A 26,629-nucleotide genomic window follows, 5' to 3' on the forward strand; every position below is an offset into this window, starting at 1 on the left:
AGGGGGATTAAACAAAGAAAGAGAAACACCTATGAAAGAAGTCACAAAGATTTTTCAATCTCCAAATATACGCAGTCGGCGTGGCCACTAACACAGCAGCTTAACTTGTTTTTGTCTCTGTGCATTCTTTTATCAAATCGAATGTAAAGATATATATTGCAATACCATTTAATTGCTTTACATATACAGGATAGTCACTGTGAAACATGAAACATTTAAGAGAGCAATGCATATTTCTTTAATGGCAAGTTTGCAATGATTTTAAACAGAAACAGATGATACTTTTTTTTTTCTTTCGTTCTGTGTCTAATCTGTAATTGTGCTGTCATGTTTCCCTGGATAATATATTGTGCTGTAAATTTGCATACTAACTGTCTGGTTTGTATTTGTGTGGCGTCCATCATTCTTTTTTTTGCAAAGATTGATTCCTTGTTTTTCTTCCCATTCGGTGGAAATTATTAATGACAGCTCTGATTGGCTTTAGGGTGGAAATCCAGGAGGTTAATGTGGCTGCTTAGCATAAAGTCCTATTCAGAGCAAGAAGCACAATCAAGTATATCAAAAAAAGGAATCTTGAAATTAATGAGATTAATGACATGTGTGGCACCACTTGGGAAGAAATATCTTTCAAGAGGCACAACTTCTCAGTACAACTATCTTATATTTTAATGTGGTTAGTTAGGTGGATATACTGCTTAAATGTGCCCCTAAAGTGGTTTTGTGGGATCACAGCTTTTGAAAAACATCAACATGAGTCATCAAATAAGAAGCTAAAATGCCTGCATGTCCCTTTGACACCGGGTTTGATTAGAGTGTTCGTAATGGAATCCCTTATTTACTCTCATTTACATTTTTTCTGTAAATTTGTCGCTGTTTCCTATAAACTTTTGTCAACAATAAGGAGATAAATTTCATTGCGGAATAATTGACAGACTGGTTTTATTATTCATTTGACATTTCGCTGCGACTTCACGTTGAGTGCTCATTTTCACAGTAAAGACAGTGGATCATTTTCAGCGGAAATAGTGAATAAATAAGCAATCTAGGTGATGAATATTCAAGCAGTGTCATTATTCTATGTCTGGTGTGGCTAAATGACAGGAAAGCAATGTGATGGCTGCTTGTTAGTGAATTGGTTAATGAATTAGAACCGGTTGCCTGTTGATAAAGTTGTATATATTGCAAGGAAACTGGGTTTTTGTAGTTTTTTTTTTGTCACCAGAATGACCCAGCATGATGTGAAATCATTTCTATTATTAGATTTTTAAACTCTGAATGAAATATTATTTTATATTAATCTTGTCACTTTACAGTACACATAGCTCAATAAACTTATCTTTTAAACATTTTGTTAAAAATACCCTTATTTATATCTTAGCATGTTTCCAGAGGTAGCCATTTTTAAAAAAAAAACAGCACTATTTCTTTATGGTACATTCAATCCCACTTGAAGTCTTGTCCCACAGTTTCATAGAATTTGATATTAAATGGCCTATAAAACTCCACGAGCTGCTCTATGACCTCCTGGTCGATCTGTACGTGAGTCCTGCCCTTGGATTTGCCGAGGCATCGCGGCTGGCTGCTGCTCTCCGGCTTCTTCAGACAGGGGAAACCTTTGGTTCGATTAAAGTAGAAGTGCTTGTCCGTGATTATTCGTTTCAGTCCCAAGAAGTCCTGAACCCGGCCCATTTCCCCCGCTGGATCCGTTATCAGCCGCTCACCGCTCACAAAGTGCATCTGCGAGAGGCGAAAGTACTGCAGCCAGTTCTCCAGGTGCAGAATATACATCCCAATCCGAATGGCGTTCCAGGAAGTGTCAACAAGGCCTAAGCTTCTGTTCTTAAAGGCCAGCTCTTCAAACGTTGGGATGTCAGGCTTCTTGGAAAGAGTCTGTGTGTAGTCGGAGATGGCTCTTGTGACTGGGTTACGCACTACAACAATCAGCTTGGTCTCGGGGGACATGCCGGCGATGCGTCTGGGTGCCTCTCTGGTGACAAAGTAGCTGGGAGTCTTCTCTAATGTGATCTGGCTGTCTAGTGTTCGTGGCATTAGTCCCCTTGGGAGGGAAAAACAAAGAATAAAAGACATGAATGAGTCAGCATAGAGTTGTTGTTTTCCTGTCCAGGAACATTTCCACATGCTTTTTTTGTTGTGTGTGTGTGTGTATTTTATGGATGACAAATAAAAACACATCAGGTGGAAGTTGAACAGTACTGCCTGTCACTTGCATCACGGAAGATCTCAAAAACAGTGTTTGCAGAAAGATCTTAGCAGCACAATGGTGGAGAGAGACTAGTGAAACTTTTGAAACGCCAAAGTATACATCTTGTTATTCGATTGTAGTCACAGATGCATTAATGACTAGCAGATGGTAAAGACGGGACAAATTACTTATTTAGACTTGCATTGAAAATCTTAAGATTTATGCAAAAATCTATGACAGATGAACCCAAAACTACAAGCACATACAATTTTACACATTCAACAAGACACCAAAGAAAGTTGTAGGTGTGTCGAATAATTGTCAGGATTTTGTAACGGCTTTGATACGTTAAGACAAACACCCAAATAAACACAATGTGAATGTATTTGTTCGAGATTCAGCAGTGACAGGACAGCTTGTACAACCAAAAACATACATCATCATTATCATCATCAGGCTGCCAAGATAATTGCTTTGCAAACCACAGGCAAATGATTGTATTTGTCATATTTGTCATGAGAGTTTTCCTTCCCACTGTAATATGTCATTCTGCTTTGGCACTTTGGTTCAATAAAAGTTGATTAATAACCATCTGGTGTTGGCTGCTGAAACGATGAATACCTCGTTCACAATTCAGAGATCAGCTATGCTTCTTCATACACCCATAGCTCTCCGTGTCCTCTAGATAGAAAAGTGGGCTCTGCTGTAGTTTCAGCACAATATCGCTGCAGTTTGGGTGGAATAATACCGAGATAGTTCTTTTAAAATGGTCATTAAGGTTTATGATTGCAGAAGCAAGAGTGCCTGAATTTCTATAGCTATATTCACCCAGTGTGAATCAGCTTCTGGATTTCGGCTACGTTGCCACACAGTCCTGACGATAAATACCACACTATCCTTAGTATAACTGGAGGAAGGCTTCGATTAAAACCTAACCTTTCTCAAAGGTTTCTCTCTCTCAAGGTAGGGGTAGCCATAGGTTACCTCTAACGTCTTGGAAATATTGATCCATTTAGTTTTATTTATGAATCCTGAGTTGTTGTGCTTGGGTGCCTCAGGGCCACCAGGGAACTATTAATCTTTTATGAGAACAGCACCTTTTCGAACAAACAGCTTTGCTACACGCTAAAAAAAACTTGCAGGGACCTTCCAGGAGGTGCATAATCTAAAGAGAATCTTTGGTTTTCTGCAGAAGAAACTGTCCAATGTGTCAATTCTATACACTTTTTTTTTTCTTAAGCCATCCTCAAAGATTGTGTCAATGAGAAGTGCATCACGTATGTGCCGCTTCAAAACTGCTGCTTGGCATGTTGCAAAACTGAACCGACAGCGTTAGCACTTACAGTGAAAGGTCACAGATGCTTCTGCTTAAAATAGCACGTACTGTCCACAGCCACCTGGTGTCCATCACACAACTGTACGCCGCACTACCGTGTAGACATCATGTTCACACACACACACCACAGCAGGATGGACGCTGGGACGTTCACGGAAAAGATAAGGATGTTATGGTGGCAATATGTTTCACGTGGGAATTTTTCACTCAAACTGGTTGTTTTGTTTGGATACAGAGTATAAAACCCAAAGTGAGTCCTCGCATCAGATGAAGCTGCAACGTCTGCTAACTTACCTTGAGTTATTGATTTTTACAGCTGTTATGTTTGTTTACTCCCGGCGAGTCTTAGCACCAGAAAAATTACACAGAAGCTATAAAACACTGAAGGAACTCATACTTAAAAGATGGAATATATGTGTGAAAAAAAAAAGACCGGAAGCCCAGCAGCTCCGTTTAATTATCTGAAAAGTGTGAAAAGGGTCATTGGACCATTACTGGGCTATTTTTCCTTGGACAAACACTCGACATGTTTCTGTCAAGTTTCCTTCTGTCTCGCTGTTGTCTTTTAAGGCAAAAATGATTTTGACTGTAAATGTAGCTGTTTAGATACACAGACTAAAATCCTATTTACACTGGGTATCATTAACACTTGATCCGGAAAAAAAAAAACACGCGTTTGCAAGGCGTTAATGCATGCACGGTGTTTTTGCAATCGAAATGCATCTGTATCACATCTGGAGGTGGTCTGAGTCACTGTGACAAGACAGTGTAAGTACATTCTGTACAGGTTTGGTAAAGAAAAATAGACCGAGTATGTTGAAAGAAAGCTACAGATAAACTCAACAAAAACAAGGAGCACCCACACCACCAGGGAACAGCACTGGGCTCTAAAGCATGATTGCAACGTGTGGATTCTTTACTTTGACACACGCTGGACCAAAAAGCAGTTTTTACAGTCACTGGAGAAGGAGCAGCTGTCAAATAGTGAATATATTTTTTTGGGTATCACAAACTCCCCAAAAGGATTATTCATACTGTAAGATTTTGATCCAGCAACTTTAGGAAAATCTAGAGAAGCTGTATTATTAAATGTCTTTATCCTACTCATGTGTGCTGAAAGTCAACAAGAAGTCTCAGACGTGAACAGACACTCGGAGACTTCCGCTCTACTACACATGTTCTATGAACCCAAAACCGGAGAAATGTGAGGAAGCCAGTAAAAGCCCAGAGAGGTTCTGATACCACGACTGAATGGGGCTGAATTCACAGCTCATACAACAGTTCTCCAGAAGACACTTCGAGGAACCGTCATGATGAGCAAGACATGTGCCATGTGACTGACAGGAGAGGCAAAGCTCGCACTGGACAGCTGGCATCGGTTGCCTTTTTACAGTCAAACATTAGTCTAGTCAGCAAGGCTTCTACAGATACCTTCGTCCCTTTTCTTCCGTTCCCTTCAGAACAACAGGGAGGCATTTTCTGATCTGAAGCCCTCATCAGAATAATTTGTCTTTGCCTTTCCAAAACTGTCACGATTCAGGGATAAAAATACATCTGTCACAAGATTTGGCAACCCAGACTTCCAAAAATGACACAACTAAACTGCATTCTCAATTACCTTTCTAGGGAAATGTCATTTTGCCAGACTGTATCTTTGCAATTTCTTTTTTTGCTTTTACTTCTATGAACTTTTTTTTTTTTTGTCCCAGCATAACTAAGCAGTGAGTGAAAACCAAAAGTAAACAAAATTAAAAAAATAAAAAATTAAGAATAGTGCTCTCATATGTGAGGTGAATCCTTGCCTCCTGGGTAACAGTGACGGTGGCCGTACCTCCACATTTTTTTTATTCAAATTAGAGGAAAAACTGCAGTTTGGGTTAAACTAAGCATTTAGTTATGGTTAGTGAATGGTTGTGGTTATGGTTTAAAGATACCAGTATGGTCAGGCTGCAGGTAACAGAAAACAAACAGCAGTCTCCAGTGTTAAAGTCTGAACACAAACAAAACTCTGCTTCACTTGCAGTGGGTCATTCCACTACATATTTCCATATCTAGAACTAGGCCTAATGCAGCCTCAGTGTCCACACCTTGCCTGAACAGCGTTAGTCTTTTGAACCTGTTAGACTCATTGGACGACAATAAAAGCATTGATCATACAAGTCATCTTGTTCTGTAGGCCTAACTCTGGGCTAATGGCCTAAACTTTTTTTTTGCTGTGGTCAATGTGTCAGACCTTGTGTAGACTCCTGGGTGTCCTGTCCTGACCGTCTACCTTCATCTGGGACTATGATGTCGCTTCCCACCAGACTTTAACTGCCATGAAACTATAATTTAGCGTGTTACTATAAATAATTGTTTTCTTTACTTTCGTATGATCTCTCGTTACTAAATATCAAAATTGGATCCCAGATGTTCGGTTATTCAGGTCCATCCCTAGTGCATGTGTAGTAGAAACATAACCTGCAGGGAAGAACGCTTTTCAGAACTTATTTTGGAGCGAAGGCCAAACGTTTCAAGTAGGTGTTTTGAAATTTGACTGGTGATGGTATACGTGAAGTATATATTTAATGTCCCAGTACCGCTGGAACTGCACTTATGTCACTTTCCTCATTCATTTAGAGAGGGACCTCGTCTTATTAAACAACTGGCGCTACCAAGATAGCAGCTGAGTGACCCCACTTGCCTCGGAGTTCGATTTCAGAGCTGATTGATTTCAGAGTTTTACAGTGTCTACGGACTACGGCTGTGTACTGCATATTTATTATACATGGCTTGGTTTTGATGCTTGCTGCTGCGTAGGAAGCTGTTTGCATTGGCCCTACGTCTGATGTGGGATGCTTGTAGTGACTGAACACAGTGGATTGGTTTGATTTCTAAGGCTGCTGTGGGATGGCAGTATAATGACACAGCAGGCCATTGCAAACCGGAACACTTTTGTTGCTTGTAATGTACTGTAATGCTACTGAGCGACACTGAATCGTGTGGCCCATCCACTTTTGCTGCTGTTTCATCGCCATGATACGCACTTAAACCGTTGGAATTATTGTCACTGATGGATGAACAAATCCTGAACGACTGTGCGTTTTATTGTGTTTTTCTGAATGAAGTTTTCCAATGAGAGATTTCTAAACAGACTTGTTACCAATTAGACGATGAATTAACTGTGTATCCAGTATCTGTTCACACAACATTAGGTAAAAATGAAAATAATGACAGAAGCTTCCTCTGCTTCGCATCCTCGAAAACTGACTCTTAATTCTAACCCCCCTCCCCGGCTCATTAAACCAGTACCTACAGCAGCCGTGTCATCTGAGCTCGTATGCTTCACCTGTCAGCTGTCCATGCAAAGGATTGTTTAACTAGCTGTAGCTGCAGCCGCCGAGACAGAGATACAATGCAGTGATCAAAGAATGTTTTTTTTTTTTATTCTAATCAGAGCTATTTATGTGGGGTGCTTTCATGTCAGCGGGAGCAGCCCGGACCAATAATTTCCAAGTCGCCTGTCTTGGGGTGATGTTAATGAGAAACACTGCAGGAGGAGGGGTTTGAACTAACATTTTGGAGTTGGGGGCTCATGTTCAGCTCCATTTGTCTGGTTATCATGAAATTAGCATACACATGTGTGCTGGGCTGATTTTAATGACTGCACATGGAACCCTTAATGGCCATGTGTCTCTATTTAGGTGATAAAACAAACAGAATGCAAATATATTTTTTTTAATAAACCATCTACCTTATTTGAACACAGCAGCAGCAGCAGCCACATTTATGTGTTTCCGTTATTGAGATAGCAAGAATCAGGCCAGAAGGAGAACATGCGTTACCTGAGGCAGGTGTCTGAACCAACTATCAGAAATTTGCTTTACAGAGATTTTTTTTTTTCTCCCCTCACCATGCCCCCAAGAAAACTATCAGCACCGCACACAGCATCTGAAATGAAAAGATAAAAGTGAGGGTCTTTACTGCAGGAGGTTACGCCGTGCGTTTAAAGCTGTTCGGTCCCTGGTGGATAATAATTATTTGCAATTAGAAAATCTACACGATTGTAATTCCTCTGGGATCGCTTTAAGGGTAATCACTGTTTCTGGAACTTGGAAATAAACTTTAATGTGAACGCCTTGCTTTTTGGACACACACACACGCGCACACAGCCAGACACACACGTTGATTAAGTGACATTTGAGTGAAGTGCCTTGATTGATTACCACCGTCTCACTCAGAATCAACAGTAAATTCTTTGGGGTAATTTACAATCTTCTTCTCAATTCTTGGTCAAACTTGAAGTCAGGATGCATTACAGACTTGGCTGTGACATTTTAATCACACTGGGAAAATGAACTCAGGTGTGGAAGATCTGCTCAATACTGTAAATGAGGCCTGCTCGCGGAGAACATGGCTGAAAGCTAATTTGTTCTGGATGCTCCAGCGCTGCGTCTGAGGCTGAAACTGCACAGTTTTATCAATAGTTTCTGTAAATACAACTGCAAATGCAATACTATTTAATTTTTCTTTTTTAAATGTAATTATTTATCTACGTTTTAATTCAATACTGGCACTTTAACTTTAGTATTATTAGTTTGCATTATAATAAATGCTGCAACAAAAAGGAGATTATTTCTAATGCATCTTATGTGATCTGATGTGTTTCTTATGATTCTTTTTGTGTCATACATAAAGCAAAAAAAGGAAAAGAAAAGAAAAACACATGGTTAAATCGTAACCAAGGCAATCTAAAGGCTCAATCTGTTTAAATACAGAAGACAAGACACAAAGTTAGTGAAAATAAATATAAAGTCACTTATGGACATGCGGTTCCTTTTATTTGTGAAGTTCTACTTTATAGTACAATGTGTGTTGGCCAATTTAAATGTCATCTACAGTAAAGTCACGTCATCGTTGTAAAAGTTTCTATTAAAACAGATAAAGCTTGCTTTATACCAGCACCGTATGCATTAAACATATTTAAAAATACTACAATATGACATAAAACCCACTTCATCAATATTAAACACATGTTTTACTTCCCGAACAACTCTAGCCTATTTCATGTTAGCCTCATGCCTACATCATGAGATAAGACAAAGAAAAAAAAACAAAACAACCCCACAAAAAATGAACTTCCTCCTTCAACCCTTATCTACAGGGTTGTTAGGGTCAACTGTGGAAAAGCGGCAGCCATCGCCTCTCATTAATGAGCCGCAGTGCGCTGAAAGCTAGTCAACATATGACAGTGAACCTGAAAGAGGCTGCTGGCTATCCCGCTGAACGATTTATCTCTGCTGACGCTGGGGAAGCACAAGGTCCGGAGTTCACACTTATCTCCCTCTGGACCCTGCTATATCATTACAGAACGAACAAGACACAAACACGGATGTCTTTCTTTCGAGGTATTTGCCATTAAACCCAGATGCAGCATTCTCTAGTATGTAATTCCGCTGAGGGAGCATGCTACACTTTTTGCAGCCAAGTCAATGCAGGTCAACAATTAGATGGCTAAAGTTTGGCCAGTGATGGACAAAACAGATGTTTACCTGAAAATAAACACAGAAAATGAAGTGTTTATGTGGCGTTTTTATACCTGCAGGGTGGAACTGTTGTCGCCCCCTTCTGGCGGTGATAGTAATTACACAAACACTACCACAGTTTTTAAATACATATTGATAGTAATCCTTCCTCTAAATGGTTTCTTTTTATATCTGAAGTCCTACGTCAACCAGCTAATCATAGCCGGATACATGTGCCAGAACGGAAATGTCGCAGAAAATGTAATACTTCAACATACAGAGGCGACGTACCTGACAGCGATACGCTCAATCGTGTGAACTGCTTTGGCAAGGGCTTTAATATACCCCTCATTTATATTTAAAAAGTCCACACTCCAGCTTTAAGTGCATGCATGCCTACATCAAACTCTCTGCATATCATCCGTATATGAATCCATGTCGTACTCCTTTAACTTCTACAGACCAGTTAATATCTGTAAAACGCCCCGTTGTTCTATTACACACAAGATTTAACTTCTCATGGGGCACTAAAGGTACAGGATATATGAATGTTCAGGATCTACTCAGCCAGTCAGGATGAGCAATTTTAACCTAGCAGGGCTGAGCTCACACAGGTCTCGAAGAAATCTAATCAAAAAGCTGGATATTTTGTCCTGAGGCCTCGGCTTTTCATTTTGATGTGAGCTTGGAACCACCCATCTCCAGAACAGCATCTGCTAATTTCTGGCCGGCTGTATAAATTATCCATAGTGCAACATGCAATATTGTTTTGAAATGATATTAGCATATTGTGTAATTACCTTTTGTGCACACTATCATGCTTGAATTTGACTGTGATCTAACTGCAGTAGATACACAATGTGTAGAGGGGGGCACAGGTAGAAGCATTCATCCTCTGGGATGCATGCATATGATGAGTCTGTGAAGATTCTCAGTCATCCAAGTCATGGTTATTCTCGTAGTTTAATCATAGCAACTGGACTTTCTTGAAGACGTTTCACCTCTTATCCAAGAGGCTAAACCGAAACTCAAGTGTTAATGGCTTCTTAAAGAAAATAAGTATCTCCCAACTAGTCAGCCAGAACTGATGAAGCCTCTTGGATGAGAGGTGAAACGTCTTCAAGAAACTCAAACAAGTCCAGTTGCTACGATTAAACTACAAGAAAAATGCACATAATGAGTACTGTTAAATACTGGCAACATGTTGTTTGGATATATCCTACATAAATGCTGCAATTTTGGCCTGCTCATGTTGGAGAAAATATAAAAAATCAACAAATAAACACATTTGTTCATCCAGCGTTGTAATATATAAAACATACCGTGTATTCATCTGTTGATGCTGTGACAGATTGTACATTAGACTTCATAGTAGTCTCACTCTCACCTTCTCACCAGTGTAAAAACTCTTTCAAAAATAAGTAGTTCAGCCCAAACTGCTTTTCCCCAAGATTAGAAGGAATCCAGAGAAGAATAGCACAAAGTACCATCAAAACCTCTTTGACACTACAAGCTATTTGGTGCAGGGTTGTTGTAACACCCCGCAGTCCAACCCTGGATCACTACCAGCATAACTCAGCTGAGAAAATGCAGAGCTGGCTGCAGACAAGTGTGTCTTTTTTGAACAATTTAAACTTTCTCAAGAGCAATGCAGGTTCATCAGGGATGCAGACCATCAGAACAAGTAAAGGTCAGCTTTGAATCATCTCCTTGCGAACAATCAATGAACTCAGAATTTATTACTGTCATTTCACATTGGTTTGAACTTAAAACAGGCTGTTACATTGTGTCAGTCCAAGACAAATTCTCGACATTTTTGTCATGCGGTAAAGATGCACACGCCATACAGAGGTGGCATACAAAACACCACCGGAGAAACAAACGAAATGCACCAGTGGCTTTTAAAAACACGGGACTGGTTGTTTCACATAAATGTTTGGTACGCTGTCTTACACAAATAACTCCTTTTAACAATACGCCAAAATCACCTCTGTATTCTCCGTCAAGGCTACATCACCTGTCAACATTTTAAACGTCACATAAACAATAAATCCATCTAGTATCATTGTGCAACTTCACTTTCTGTAAAAAACTGATAACATTTATCCTGTCACAATACCTGCAACCATGACTGTGATTAGTGCTTTAAAAAAACGGATGAAAAATTCAAACACACTGTTCCCAGAGACTGAATCATAACCTGGAATTCACTCCTGACTGGGCCTGAAATATGTGTAACAACCACGTAATACAATTTGATATCTCAGTTTTAACAAATGTTCATAAATCATGTTGTTTTGTTTATTATTATTATTATTTTGCGTTCCAGGTAATATTAATCAAACTGCAGCTCTTTTTTTTTTTTTTTCCCATGTCTCCATTATTGACTACACCTGTGTTATCCTTTAGCGGGTCACGGGGGTCGGAGCCTGTGGATGAGCGACAGGCCACTTCTTGGACAGGTCGCTGGTCCATCACAGGGTAATATTTTTCTTTTTACACTTAGTAGTTTTTATTTTTATACTGCAGCTGCCTACAAAGCAGATAGCATGGTGTGTGCATACAATTGGGACATTGGGCACTACTTTGTCATACTATTACGGCTGAAGCATTTTACATCTTACTCATAAATGTTGCTGTCCAGTAGCACGATACTATACAGTACGATAAGCCTTTACTAACCCTACTGTGCAGAAATTTGCATTGTTGCAGCTGCACAGAGGATAGTGCAAACATTTTTTTAAAAATTAAATAAATAAACAAAACAAAACCAAAAATATACACAAGTATTGGTTCTTCAATATGTGGATACTCAGATTGTGCAACTGCGAAAATAACAACATTGCACATATCAATAATATTGCACAGATTCTTTTATGAGTAGACACATTGAGATAGAAGTACTAACATTGCACTGAGTTTATCTATAATATAACTATTACACATTTGTCCGTAAGTAGAACAATATTAATATTGCACACATTCATATGTGTAGTTTTTCAATACAAAAGTACTGCATATTTATAATGCACATGTTCGAGTGTGTTTAATTTGCACCACAAGGAAGTATGACAGTTTTCCAGTGTACCATCTACTGGGAATACTAATAGCGTACTTCACATTCCTTTGCAGGCTCCAGTCCCCCCACAACCCTAGTGAGGATTAAGCGGTGTATAGATAATGGATGGAAGGACATTCCTTTGCACTGGGACTTAGAGTATATTTTTCTGGCATACCATAGTATGGTAGTATGGACATGGGGATGCACCTAAAGAGAGAGACAACAATGCACGCTATTCACATTTATACTTACAACCAGTTTCCAGCCATTCAATCAAACATCTATTTTCTTCAGATTACTCGGGGCTGGCATTCTAGTTGTATCTCCCCGCAGCAACGTTTTCCAGCTCCTCCTGGGGGATCCCAAAGTGTTCCCCTGTCAGGTAAAATATACAATGCCTTGAGCAAGTTTTGGGTCTACCCCAGGGTCCCCTCCCAGTTGAACATGCTCGGAAAACCTCCAAAGGAAGGTGCCGAGGAAGTGTTCTAATCATCTCAGCTGGCTGCTCTGACACGAAGGAGGCGTGAGCGTTTTCTCTCTGTGTGAAAGAAACTCATATTGGCCGTCTGTATCTGTGATCTCATTCTTCCGTTCACTACCCAGAGCTCCTGACTACAGGTGAGGGTTGAAACGTAGACCAAATGGTAAATTGCTAGATTTGTCCACCACAATGGTCTGGTGCAACACCCATATTACTGTGGATGCTGCACCAATTGGCCTCTCAATGTCACACTCCATTTCCCCAATATTCTTGAACAAGATCTTGAGATATATAAAGTCCTTTGTTTGGGGCAGCAGCCCAGAGGAAGCACTTCCTGGCAGAGAACCATGTCCTCAGACCTGGAGGTGTTGACCCTCATCTAATGCTTCACACTCTCCTGCAAACCTCTCCAGTTTACACTAAGGATCAAAGCCTGATGAAGCCAACAGAACCACATCATCCGCAAAAAAGAAAGATGCAACTCTAAGGCCCTTCCTCACCCCGGGTGCACCCTGACATCCCACCCATGACTAGCACAAACAGGATCAAGACAAGGGGCATCCATCTAGCAGCCGGTTTAGAATCTCTAACTAACCTACAAGACATGTCTTTGGTCTGTTGGAGGAAGTCGGAGCACCTGGAGTAAACCCATGCAGGCACAAGGAGAAAATGCAAACTTCACACAGGAAGCACGACGCCGACCAGCAGGTTGGAACCCAGAAGCTTCTTCCTTTAAGGCAAGCAGCACAGCACCGCTATGCTGCTACGAGATTGTTCTGATTGAGTAAAAATAATGAAACACATCTTACTTACAAATTAAACTATATTGAATTTAAATTTAATTGTTTTTCATCAAAAGCAGATAACTCCACATTTTGTGTTTCAGAGTTAAACAAAACCAGGTACTGAGATAACAATTGCAATACACACTGTTGCCCATAAAGTTGGAATAAAATATTTTTTGTACCTTTTCTCATGAAATGATTTATTCTTGATAGATGAAGTGTATATCTTCTCAAAACTTTATTGATATCACAATATACATACAATACATAGCACAGTAAAATTAAACCACAGTTAACTTTTGCAAACTGTGTATTCAGGCTTAAAGTAAATTGGGAGTGTTGAACAATAGGATTAAGGGTTTTGTTTCAATTTTCAACCTCGGTCAAATAGCAGGAAACACATATCTGAGGGGATTTCATGCATTAAAATGTCCAATATTACTCTTTCAATGTCACTCAGTCACTAATATTGAGTATGGCCACCCCTGACATGCGTGAAAACATCATGGCATACTGTCCACAAGCCTGTTGATGGTGTCAATGGACAGGACGTCCCACTCTTCAGTCAGATGCCAAAGTCAGAAGTTGTCTCATCTGGTAACTGGGACTCAGTATGTGATCGTTGCACCTGGTCAAAAGTGATTACTGATGTGTATACACAGAAATAAAAAGAGGAATGTGTCTGAAAACAAAAATTATTCCAACTTTATGGGTGACGGGGTATTTCAGTCTTTAACATTAAACAAATAGGCAAAGTGCTGAACAGAAATAGCCCATTAATGGGAAACGTTAAACATTCATGAGATCATACCTTGGAAAAATCCCAGCAGTTAATTAGTGTTAAGTAATTAATTGTAACCATATTCCAAGTTACCTATTTATACTCAGTGTTTCCTGGTGTTCAGTATTACTCAGCATGTCACGGCCCTCAGCGTAACTCAGTGTTCGGTCTCAAATCAGTATTTACAGTCTAAAGCTTTAAAGATGACTACAAGCCACATTTACACCAAGATTCCCTTTCAGGCAGCACATTTCTCAGATTCTCACACTTAACAGTGTAACCAACAGTTTCTGTCACCTGATCTAAATGCTGAACGCTGATTGGCTGAACACATTTATCGGGTTCATTCAAAAGCAGCACTGGTGTTTGACATCTTCTGCACCACAATGTGAACTTGCGATGCTCTGACAATGGACAGCGCATATTTAGAGTGCAAAATTTGCTATGTGATAAGAATAATTCACAGTATTCGGTCTGTATTAAAACTGTATTACTACTTAGTTGTTATTCTCCAAAAGCTCAGAATTTGCTCTTGCACCCAGTTCCAGGACAACAAGACCCTTTGAAGTGCTTTGGTTTTGTTGCAGCTATTGTAAATCCTAGAGCGGACTTTCACGCTGTGCTTTTTAAAGACATACTGTTTATCAAATAGATATCAGACAGTTATCTTGCTGTGTAGACCAAACGCTAAATTATTGCTTTCTGTAAGTCAAAAAAAAAATAAAAAAAATATTGCGAGTGAGTAAATATCTGTTTTACTGCTGCATTGCTGTCATGTGTAGTTTTTGCTCTATTCCAATTATTTCCCCTCCATGTTTGTGTGGCTGCCAATTAATTAGTTCTGCATCACACCAGTTTCTGTAAGTGAAACATTGTTTAACTTCGCTAACTCTAATGTGCAAACATTGTAATATTTCACATCATTTTTTAACTGTAATATTCTATTTTCAACAATAACTCTGTGCTACCAGTGGTATTTTTATGTGATCTGCAAGAAACCATATTCAAACATGTGTCTCCATCTGGAAACTGACCAGTGTTTTATACACGTCATCCTTCTTATCACTTTTAATTAATCAAAGCATTGTGGTGACACGCTATTACTAATAAATCAGTTTAATGAGTTGGAGGGCTTGGAGGATTTCAGGCAAACACTGATCTGTTTGGGATTTAACTTGGAGACCATTAATCACAATGTGAAGTGTTTCTACGGGGGCAGGGGCAGAGAGATTTAGTGAATGGCCTTTACCTCCCGCCGGACAACAAATATTTGTCATTACAAGGACTAATAATGAACACTGCCCACTAAACAATATGCAGGCTCACAGACTGACCACGGAGAGGCCCAAATCAAAGTATCCATTACATGCTGTGTTTAGCCGGTCCCGGGAGTAATTTAAGAACAAAACGGTTAAACAATGAATTATAAGAAAAAGTCTCCTGGGTTCTCATTGCCAGTGTGTTATCAGAGTAAGCAGCATGCGGTGCAGCCATGGTCAGGCCTTGGCAAAAAAAATAAATAATGCAGTTTAAACTTTGCACTACCAAGAAAAAAAAAGAAACTATAAAAATGACATGGTTGGTTTGTTTGACTAATTTAATAAATGTTGCCGTCAGGTTTGTGAAAACGTATTTTATTAGTGTCTGAACTGTCCTGGGAGCCCGTCACGGAAGCTTCAGGGTAATTACTTTGTTTGGGACACAGGAGTATATTTTCAAACTGGAGCTGTCAAGTGCTTCATTTTTGTCCCACTTGAGTTATTTCTGCTCAATTTGCTTACATTATTGAATCACATTTTATATTATTTATGATGCTTTCACATGTTTTTTCAGTGTGCAAGCCCTCTCTCCATTCTGACTTGAGGAAATTGTACAAACTATTCGTCTTGGAAAAAGAAAAAAAAAAGCCAATGCCACGCGTAGACCTGCTTCCCGCCGTCCAAACCCATTAACAGTGTGTATTACACAGGTAGACCGCGAGGAGAAAATGTTCTTATGCTGCGTGATTCTCATAATGTCGGTGCCGCTGCACTTCCTAAAAATGGCATCTTCCTTCTTTTTTTTTTTCCCCTAAAATGAAAGCATGGATCCAGTCTCTGTGCCGGTGAGGTTGCTCCATTATTAAACTATCACTCACTTAGATTACAGCTGTGATGACACCTCGTCGTTAATCACCGCCAACCGAAGCCTGCCACCTCAAAAGTCTATTAAGAGTTAACAAAGAGCAGTCCGGGCGATTACAGCGATCCTGTGGCCAATTCAGCTCGGTGAGGAACAGAGGTGAATAACAATTCAGAGACCTGAGAATCAAGCATCTATTTCTCTAATTTAATTGGAGACACATGGGCTGAAAATAGCCGACTGACTGAGCCAGATGTGTTGCGGGAGAGGATCTTTTTGACATCAGGCGTGTCCTCAGCCCATATAATAGAATCAAAACACATTTGTAGCAGGACAATGCAGTCCTGCAGCACTGTAAAAAAAAAAAAAAAAAGCATAAAAAATTCGCCCTTGAACAAAATCCTATTTAACTGCTGTCATTTCAACTCAAGGCTCTTGTTTTCCTTGAAATAACAATTATTCATGGTTTGGCCTGCAGAGGGAAATGACTGACACTTGCTCTCCTTGAGCAATAACACGTTCAATTGAACTGAGCTACGAGCTGTCACATTAACATGTGGCAAGGCAAAGTATCCACGGTCACTGAAATGAAGACACTCAGCCTCTGAAATCCTAAACTGCACATTCTCAGATGAGGATTAGTGCTCATTCTGTGTATTTATTTTAATGAATTGATTCATTTTGTGCCTTTATTTTAATGAGTTCGGCTGCTGATGAAATTCCAGCTGATGAACACGTACGATCAAGACGGCGAAGGCGTTTTTTAGCGACGCTGTGGTATCGTCTGTGTGGCAACTGAAATGAAAATGTTGAACAATTTAATAATTCACAATAAATGTCATTATGACATTGAAAATGCCTGAATCAGTGATGGAAAGATCACATTCTGTGCCCGCACACTTTGCCTTAATTTCTAACCTATTGGTGCAGCTTTACAGCAGCATCTCAGCTGACATGAACGCTGGTTTCTTGCATTTACATCAACGTTGGAGCCCCAAGCTGTCTTTTCTGGGTTTTACAGTATCGCCTCTAGCAATGTGACAGTCAAGGATATTTATAAATGGAACGCGGACAGACTGCACACCTTTAGAAGTTTACACTCTGTGCTTAGATGGTGGGGAAGCATAAAAGGAGACAGAGAGGAGGGGGACAGAGGAGGGAAAGCTCAGACAGGATTTGATCCCCGGTCAGCGGGGACACGCTGGGTTCGCCAAAGGGGGGAAAGTTAACAAGGCGACAATCACTAAATGTGAGGAAAAGATCGCTGACTGCTGGATATTTTCACAATCACGATGTCTGTAAAATAATGGAGCTGCTTTGATCGAACCATTTGGTGGAGGGACGACTGAAGCACCATGTTTAATTACATTTTTACTACGTTCAAGACAAGTAGCACTGAGATCATCATTCATTGGTTTTATATATAGTCTGACCGATAGTAAACTCTGACTAAGCAAAAATACAAAATCACTAAAAACTTAATCGGTAACCTTGCTTCCTTCAAACTACTATATCCATATAGTGCTGATGGTTTTGTTACATATATAAATGTACAATACTTTCCATTTTTTTGCTGGAAATATGTTTGCAGTCGACTAAAGTGTTTTGTTTCCGTGCTGCACAGTGGGGAGGAGTGAATGATGGGTGCACAGGAGCTCACATCCTGAATCCTGGTGTGGTTCACATTACTTACACTGTACATTTTGGTCAAGGTTAAGAAAACTGAAGTGAATAACCTACATTTTTTCACATGGCTAGAAAATATCCCATACATTTCACCCACTCAATGTGCAAGTTTGGTCTTACGACACTTTAAAAATGTATTTTAAGGTACCTTGGAGTGTTAGGAATGAATGTGTTTAGTCATAATACACAAATGCACAACAAAACAAAATGAGGACAAAGTTATAAAGTAATTGCTCCATTACAGTGCTACTGCAGAGGTCAGAAACAAGGAAGCTGGAATGTTAGCAGCTGTTTTGGTGCGACACTAAACACAGTCATGCTTTGAGCTCAGAACACCAACTTACTAATATGCTCAAGATGACCGTCCTGTTGTAATGTTGACTGTGTTCACCATGTTAGTAAAACATGCATTTACCACTTTTACATAACACAAAATAAACCCTAAGTTGATTGGGAAATGTGTGTGTCTGTATATATATATATATTCCTCAGGGATTTTGTCATAAACTGCAGTATTTATTGGATAATATATTTTTGTGGCAATGGTGCCACAGAGAAGCCTAAGGGAACTTTTCACTATCTATCATGAGAATGATATGTGCCTAAAGGGCTAGCTTGGGCCCTTTTAGCGCCCTTAGCAAGTTTATCCGTTGTTATGTTTTGTTGGTTATTTTAACGATTAGGGAGTTAACATAAAAGCAAAAAGAAAATGAAAAAATCTTGACTTTAATGAACAGATTAGAGTTTTAGTGACAGTAAAATAAAAATGTCCTGACAGCTGTGACAGATCTCTGGACTCATCCTGAGGATGGACGCTGTGTAACAAACTGTGACTGTCTGAAGTGTCCATATGTAGAAATTGTTATTTACTGTTCAGGCCTGACTGATCGTGCCTCTGCATTGGGGATAATTATTAGTTATACATAATTAATGCAGGTACTGCTGTTGCACCACATGCAATAAATGCAACTCTGTAACTTTGGACACACTCCTACGGATTCTGATGCTGCAGGTGTTTAATCATCTTGGAGGGAAAACTCCTACAAGCAACTGTGAAAAACAAACCAAACTTTCATTTTTGTCAAGATTTTGTCAAAACCTGGATTACATTCGTTTGTACAGACAGATTTCTGTGTGTGGGCCTTCCTCTCTTAAGGGTGTCTTTTACTCTGACTGCACCTCAAACATCTGGATTTAGAGCTGATATGCTATCAATATTAAAAAGCCTGGAATTGCTATTATCTTATTTTCAGGCCAGGGTGTAGACTACCTCTCCTTATTACAGGCGTTCTGTTATTACTGACTCCTGTGACCCAGGTTGTGGACACACCTGTGCCCATACAATATAATATGATTTATCGCAGTGTGGATCGTGTTATAATGCTTGCAGGACACATCAGTAACCTGGTTATCCATATGTGATTCTTACTCAGCATTGTGAGCAAATGAATCTCAAGTTTGGAAAAGCTTAAAAAAGTCAAGCTATGTGAGTATCAGGACTTTGCAGAGTGCCCTCTTACAGTATTTCTGTAGTCTCCTCTCACTAACAGGTGCTTGCTGCATTTTCTTTTTTAACGATATATTGGATGCATTGAACAAAGTGGATCAGGAGGCATGACATGATATTTCTTCCTCCTCTTTGGTGTCCCTAAAGTTGATGATGCCCTAGATGACCACCTGGTTGGAAGACTCAAAATGACAAATGCTAACCTTATGCTGACACTGCAGGTAAATTCAGGGGCACCATGAATGTACAAAATTCTGCAATTCAAAATTCCAATTCATCTAACACATGTTGGGTTATTTACGTCTGGACCAAAGTGGCTGATTGGCCGAGTGATTACTGACTAATACAGGTAGAGCGAAATATGGCGGCTTGTTATCTTCTATATATCAAATTATCAGACTCTTCACACCACCAAAGTCGCCAGATTCAGTTGGCACTGTTGGCTGTTTAATTGCACATACAAGGGCTTTAGTATGATTAGGCTCCAATATATGCATAATTAGAACAGTTCCTGAACTGTTCTGCTGGAATAAAAGCACAATCTCCTTCTGTTTTTCTCACTGGGGAAATGTCTTAAAAAGAGTTGTTTTGTAATTAATGTTAACTACTACATGTCTCAGAGCTGCGCTACAATGAAGACAGCTCATTAATAATGCAGAGTTAGGCCTAACCATCCCTCACTCTATAATGTGTAGTTTTCTGTGTTAAATGAGAACCATCTAACTTTCTGTCCTCATCAACCTTTCTGATGATTCTGTTCCAGAGCTCCCTGCCTCCCCGAGCCAATTAATGTGGACCTGGAGAATATTCGTAGCTGCAGCCTCTCATACAATTTCTACACTTCTCAGAGAAGCAACTGGAAGTGCTTCTGACTCTTGTGAAATCAATAGAGTTGAGATGCCCTTTTAAGTCTTGATGGTGTATAGCAATGTGTTTTTGTTTGATCTTTATGATTCTTTAGAGAATGGAAAAAGTGGCGAGAAAAGTGTTTGGAAATTGGTGGCAGAGAAATGTCTGTTTCATCAGGTCCTGCATGGTTATGCGAATACCCTCACACAAAATAAATGAGGCCATGTGTGTGTTCTGTTCAGGAGGCACAGTAATGAACACTGCACCATTTTTCTTCTGAATCTAAATGGTCTGTCACACGCTTAATGTAACAAGACAGACTGTGCAGAACTGGCCAGTACGCTGAAACTTATGAGAGTTAATTTGGTGTCACGTGTTGTATGTTTTAGATAGTTCAAGAGATATAAGCTACGGAGAATTAGTTCAAATGCGGTCAAGGTGTTTTAAGACGTTTCTTTAAAAAAACATTTCTTATCCTCCTGGGAAAAGGGTTGTGTTTTGTATAAAGTGTTCTTTTTTTCTTTTTACAGACGGATTCGTGCTGAAAATAATAACTTAGTTAATTTGGTAGCGCTATCTTGTGTTGCAACCAGAGTCCCTTGCATGTTCTAATGAAAACTACAAAACAGCAGCTTGTGTTTTGAGTAAGTTAAATCTGCCAATCAAAGGAAAATGAATCTGTGGCTGTCTTAACTCTCTGCTCACCAGTTATCACCAAGCAGCAAACTCCATGATTTGCAGATGTAACCAGTGTGGAAGTGCCAAAATCTGCAGTACCTCAAATGGCCACTTGAGGCTGGATCAAAAAGTGAGTAAATCCTGATGGACACACATGGTAAAATGTCCAATTTTACAGCAGAAATAAACATGTTTACTGCCTAGTATAAAAAAATTAAAAATATTTTGATCTCTATAGCTACTTTCATTTTTCCTGACCTCTGAGCGTAAGGTGAATTTTAATTGTAACTCATTGCTCAAAAGTTATTAAAGCTTAAAGTTATGCCTAATTAAGGTGTGGTTGCTGTAAGTAGCAGGCAGGTGTCATTTTGAGACATTCAATGGCCCAGAGACGTTTACAAGACCTGCCTCAGATCCACTCCACCTATTTGCTCATTTTTGGATTGTCCAGGAATTATCCAGAGTCAGCAACTTCCAAGATTAAAGCCAGAGCCACCATATTGAGTTTCAACCCACTTTTTAGCAAACATATCGAAAGGATTTATATTAGGGATGTACGATATATCTGTGACCACATCAGTATCGGTCGATATTAGTGTTTTTCCCCCCATATATCGGTAACAATCTGATGAACAAATTTAGCCGATGTAAAAAAAACGCTGATTGTGCCTTCATCTCTAGATTTGATATTGCTGCCATTTCATCAATGTTTAAATGGTCCTGGACTTGAACGCTAAATATGTGACAACATGTTTAAATATGTTTTACTTTTGTTATGTAATAAAGAAGACTGTGTGGTCTAATTTGGTGTGGGCTTCTTTTGGATAGTTTGTGATTACTTACACTCATTTGTCAGTGTGAACAAGAATTGACATCGACATCGTTAATATCGATTATTGGCGATATCAGAAATCTTAATATGGGATATCGGTATCGGCCAGAAATATTAATATCATGCATCAATAATTTATGCATATTTACATACAGTCTATGATTATGACTCAAGACTGATGGGAATAATGTCAATAGTTTCAGAGATAATATCATGAAACAAAAGTGAAAAATTAGACCTGGTTTTAGTGCAACATGGAAAGTCAGGAGATCAACAAAGCCAGGATTCATCCACTGGGGACCATGAATATGTGTTACAAATTTTATGGCCACCAATAAGTTATTTTGCAAAAGAAAAGAAAAGAAAAACCCATCACATTACTGAAATGATCATAGATAATAGCCAGTGTCATTATTTACAGATATAAAACTTAGACATGTTATTTTGTCTAATGAATCTGAGCTTCTTTTGTGGATGTGTACACTAGATTATTTGTTTAGTGTACTTATTCCACTGTCTTCTTTGGAGCTTGAAATATATCTCATAGGTTTTAAATGAGCTGATTTATAGTAACAAAAGTCACTATACTGTAAACTTAAGAGTGTGTGGAAACTGAAGAGTTCTGAGTGACCATCCTCTTTTATATTTCAAGGCTAAAAAGTGATGATTAAAAGGATAAGTGATGGCTCATAAAAAACAGAACGAACTGTGATCTGGTAAAACATTGATAGACGGATAGATGGGAGAATTGGTAAAGTGCAACAAAGTAGGGCAACACATGTGGAGTGGACAAATACAGCCACTTGCCTACAGAGACAGATGTCACTGTTAAATTAAATGGAAAGATACTTTATGTGACGCGCTGCCAACAACCCAAACACTGTGACAGATAATCACTGAGGGCCAGTCTCACACAATGAACATCTCTCAGTGACTTGTCAGGTTGAGTAACTGTTGTTTCAGCCTCAATTAATTTAGTCTTTGTGTCCAAGGTATTGCTTAAGTATATATCTTGAATATGTGAACTGTCAGTCTGCGACGAGCGTGCGATATTCCACCTTTGTCCACAAGTGGCATCATATCAGCATGGGACTTCAATTTATCTTAGCTTGAATTTAAAGTGACACAGAAAAAGAAACAAAAAAGAAAATCAAAGCTATGTCAAACCCAAATCTGTGGTCTAGTAGTTTTCTTACTGATGAGGCTGTTGTTGTTGTGTGCCATCAAGCTGAATTAAAATGATAGATTTAGATGATGGAAGGCTGCAGAAGCAGTGAACGGACTAATGGATGAGGCAGGATGATGTGTTGATGTCTGATCTGGTCTCTTGGAGAGCCTGATAAATGCACCACAGCTGTTTACTTCGACTCAGTCTTCAGTCGTAATTCAGATGTTTAACTGATCTTTAGTTCCTCTGTCACTACAGAGAAAGGCCCATCAATACACCACATACTAAATCACAGTGTGTCTACATTTAGCCATATATTTAGATATGTTTTCACAAATTCATCAACCCTTTCAGCACTGACAATCCTCTTGGCCCATATTAAAAGTGTATGAGATGTTTGCTAAAGTATATGACTGGCTTTCCAACTCGTGCTGTGAACTGTTACTAAGACAGGCGGCATTGCTTCCGAATGTATTGTTTCTAAATCAATTTCATTTACGAAGCACACACACAACAATAAAGGGTAAATATCCATAAATAAGCCCCTCTGGGAGTTTTACTTGACTGTTAAAATGGAAAAATGCTCCTCACCATGCATGCAAATAAAATGAAATCACAGTATATGTTTGATAAGCAAGTATACTAAATGGGGAATTAAGATTAATATCAGACAGTGCAAAAAGCCTTTAATAACATGCAAATTAACGAATAACTGTTTGCTATTTTAACATCGCGCCGGGGGATTCTAGTGTACTTTTTATGTCTAATATTGGTGCGTTTTTTAAAAAATATTATAGCCTCTGGTTTATTAGTTTGAGTATGAAAAGGACAAATTCTCTTTACATCAGTAGGGAGCCGCTTACAATATGTGATAACTCAATTGAGGAACCAGTTTTCGTGGTTTCTATGTGTGGTAGATTGCCCTAAAACCATTCTTTCGTGCTGGCATTATCAAGAATGCATTATTGTTATAAAATATTGACATTTATTTTGATTCTAAAACTAGCTATCAGACAGAACAAGAGCGATGACAGAGTCGGACTTATTTTCTATGTGTAACTACCAACGACTGATTTTAGGACTGTGTGATTTTTCATATATGAGTTGACCTTTTACTTTAGAAAACCTTGTCAGATCTAAAACAAGGCCCTCAAAACAATCACAATGAATGCAATACAACGACTTTAGTTAAAGACTGTTATATGTGTGAGTATGTGTTTGTCACAATGTTGCTGAGCATAGTTAGTTTATTAAAAAGAGACACTTTTCCTCCACACATGTGAGGTACCAAAAAATAGATCATTTCCTTATTGTAAGCACACACATTTATTTTAGTTATTCCGACAACCAGCTCATTTTGGCAGCTAATCAGTCCAGTTTGAACAGTCCATTCAGTACAAACACAGAAATCAGACGCAAAGACATGTTTTGCCTGTCCAGAATTCCAACAAGACATCCTGCGATTAAGCGTTAGTATTTAAAAATGACGCTAACTCGGGCTGCTAAAGACCGAGGTGAATCAGAGAACACCTCACAGCGTGCACGTCTGACGAGATCTGAGCAAACTATCGGCTGAGCCGTGATGGACAGCTCCTCATATACATGATAATTTTGCTGCAGCCTCTGCTGTTCATTCCTGCACTGCAGCCTGAGAACACACTTCATCCCTTGTTCTAGGTTTTGTAAGTGATTCCATAGATGACGCTGCATGTGAGTGCAAAGCTCCAACAATCAAATGTCACGTAATACACTACCATCGAGCCTTTTTTTTTGAGAATATTTGCAGACTTGAGTGAAAATTTCTTAGTGACATTTTGTCAGTAGCCACTTGGGTTTTTCTTTTTTGCTGAGGAGCACCTTACTTACTTTTTTGCTTCATGGTCAGTTTGTGAATAGAAGTTTTACAGTTACTCAGAAGGTTGTAACCAGAAAAAAAAAAAAGTAGAAAAACATCTTGTCTATAGATTCAACAGGACCCCTCTATAAAAACCCAGTGCAGAGGCATGTGGATGAAGCTGAGGGCTTGTTGCACCCCGGGAGCCCTCCTTTACCTTCCGACAGCCAAGCCCAGAACATTTTGTGCCGGGGATGTAACCTGTTTGAAGGTAGCTGTTAACCTGGGGGCTGCAAGTGTCATTGGTGGTGCTGGCTGTGATTTTTTTTGTGTGAGAGCTGCATCACCCTACATCAGGCTCATGGTGCTGCCTGCTCAGCACCATGGAAAGTCTGACAGAACCAGCACTGTACACACTAAGAAAAAAAAAAAAAGTACATCAAAGCTGTGATCTGACATGAAACTTGGGTGTGTGTGTGTGAGTGTGTGTGTGGTAGCTGCTTTTGAATGCACAGTACAGCCAAGAGGAATTACGGGCCATTAGGAGATAATAAACGATTTTATGGCACAGAGAAGTGCCCTGGGTCCTGCATTTATCAGAAAACAAGTTAAACGAGCGTATGGACTTTAAAGTGTCTTCAACAGGACTTCTCATGTCAAAAGAGTCATCTATCACACAGATCAGAGAGGTGACAAGATAAATGCGCCTTTCTCAGTGAAAATACAAATGAATATTTCAGTGTTTGTTTCATATTTTCCCCTCACCTGTACCAGTCCAGCCCTCTGTCATAGTTTCTGTCGAAAAAGTGCGGCTCTGTTCCGAGTGCGCGCACATCTGGATGTATCCGGATGAACTCCAGCACCGCCCTGGTTCCTCCTTTCTTTACGCCGACTATTAACGCGTTAGGCAGCTTCTTGTTCCCATATTTCTGCGCAACACTCATGTTTCTCAACTTCGCCTCAGTCCAGTGACCACCAAACGAGCCAGGGGCTTTACTTTGGTCCCGGAGATCATTTGATCCTCGCTGGGCAGCAGACTCATCCAGAGCGGACCTGACTTCCAGCGAAGCGCAATTGTCTAATTTCCCAAGAAGTTTCTTCCCTCCCGCGTTCTTGCTCGGCGGACATCGTTTCCCCTCGTAGCCCTGGTTTGTCATGATTGTGCCGCGGCAGAAAATGATACTATAGCACAAGTAGGTGCAAGACAGTGACACGGTGAATATGAAGGCGAATCTGGCGCTGAATCTGTTCGCAGATGAGAGGAACCTATGTGCCATGTCTCCATGGGTTCAAAGTGCTGCATGATTTTCCATCGGAGTCCTACTCCTTCTGTTGGTGTGCGGTCGGAGTCTGGCAATAATATAGGTTCCAAAGTCAGACACACTGGCATATGAGGATAGGGGTGGCTTCTTGGAGGCATCAACTGCGCATAAGTCGCATCATTTCTTTTCATAGGCTGCTGAACTGTGAGGGGGGGAAGAAAAAAAAAAAAAAGAAAACTTGGAACTGAATATGATTACAGCTGAGAAAATTGGATCAGTCCTCCTCCAAACGAGTTCTTCTTAAGTAGTTTGAAGTGTCTCATTTGGATCAATTACTGATGCTACTGTCTCATAACCAGGGGAATCTGACGCCCATCGTTATCCAGCTTCTCTCTTTTTTTTTTGAGAGAGAGAAGAAAAAAAAGAGTCTAACACGTCCTCAGCATCACTAAAACTCTCACCAGCGCGAAGATTCCGTTCTCCTCCTCCTCCGAGGGGATTTCGATGCTCGGCCCACCTCTTCCTTTCATAATGAAGTTGT

At 39.7% G+C, this 26,629-nt stretch overlaps 1 protein-coding gene across 1 annotated transcript; it reads right to left on the minus strand.

Annotated features, from left to right (window-relative positions):
* Positions 1 to 1,206: 1,206 nt before the first annotated feature.
* Positions 1,207 to 26,103, minus strand: hs3st2 (heparan sulfate (glucosamine) 3-O-sulfotransferase 2). The gene is made up of 2 exons (XM_008286274.1): positions 25,592 to 26,103; positions 1,207 to 2,056 (listed from the first exon to the last, which is right to left on the minus strand). Exons 1-2 carry the CDS (start codon positions 26,101 to 26,103, stop codon positions 1,438 to 1,440), a joined length of 1,131 nt encoding a protein of 376 aa, XP_008284496.1. The 3' UTR covers positions 1,207 to 1,437.
* Between the last annotated feature and the right edge of the window lie 526 nt (positions 26,104 to 26,629).

This window comes from Stegastes partitus, unplaced genomic scaffold, assembly GCF_000690725.1.
Source record: "Stegastes partitus isolate 25-593 unplaced genomic scaffold, Stegastes_partitus-1.0.2 Scaffold445, whole genome shotgun sequence".
Lineage (NCBI taxonomy): Eukaryota > Metazoa > Chordata > Actinopteri > Pomacentridae > Stegastes > Stegastes partitus.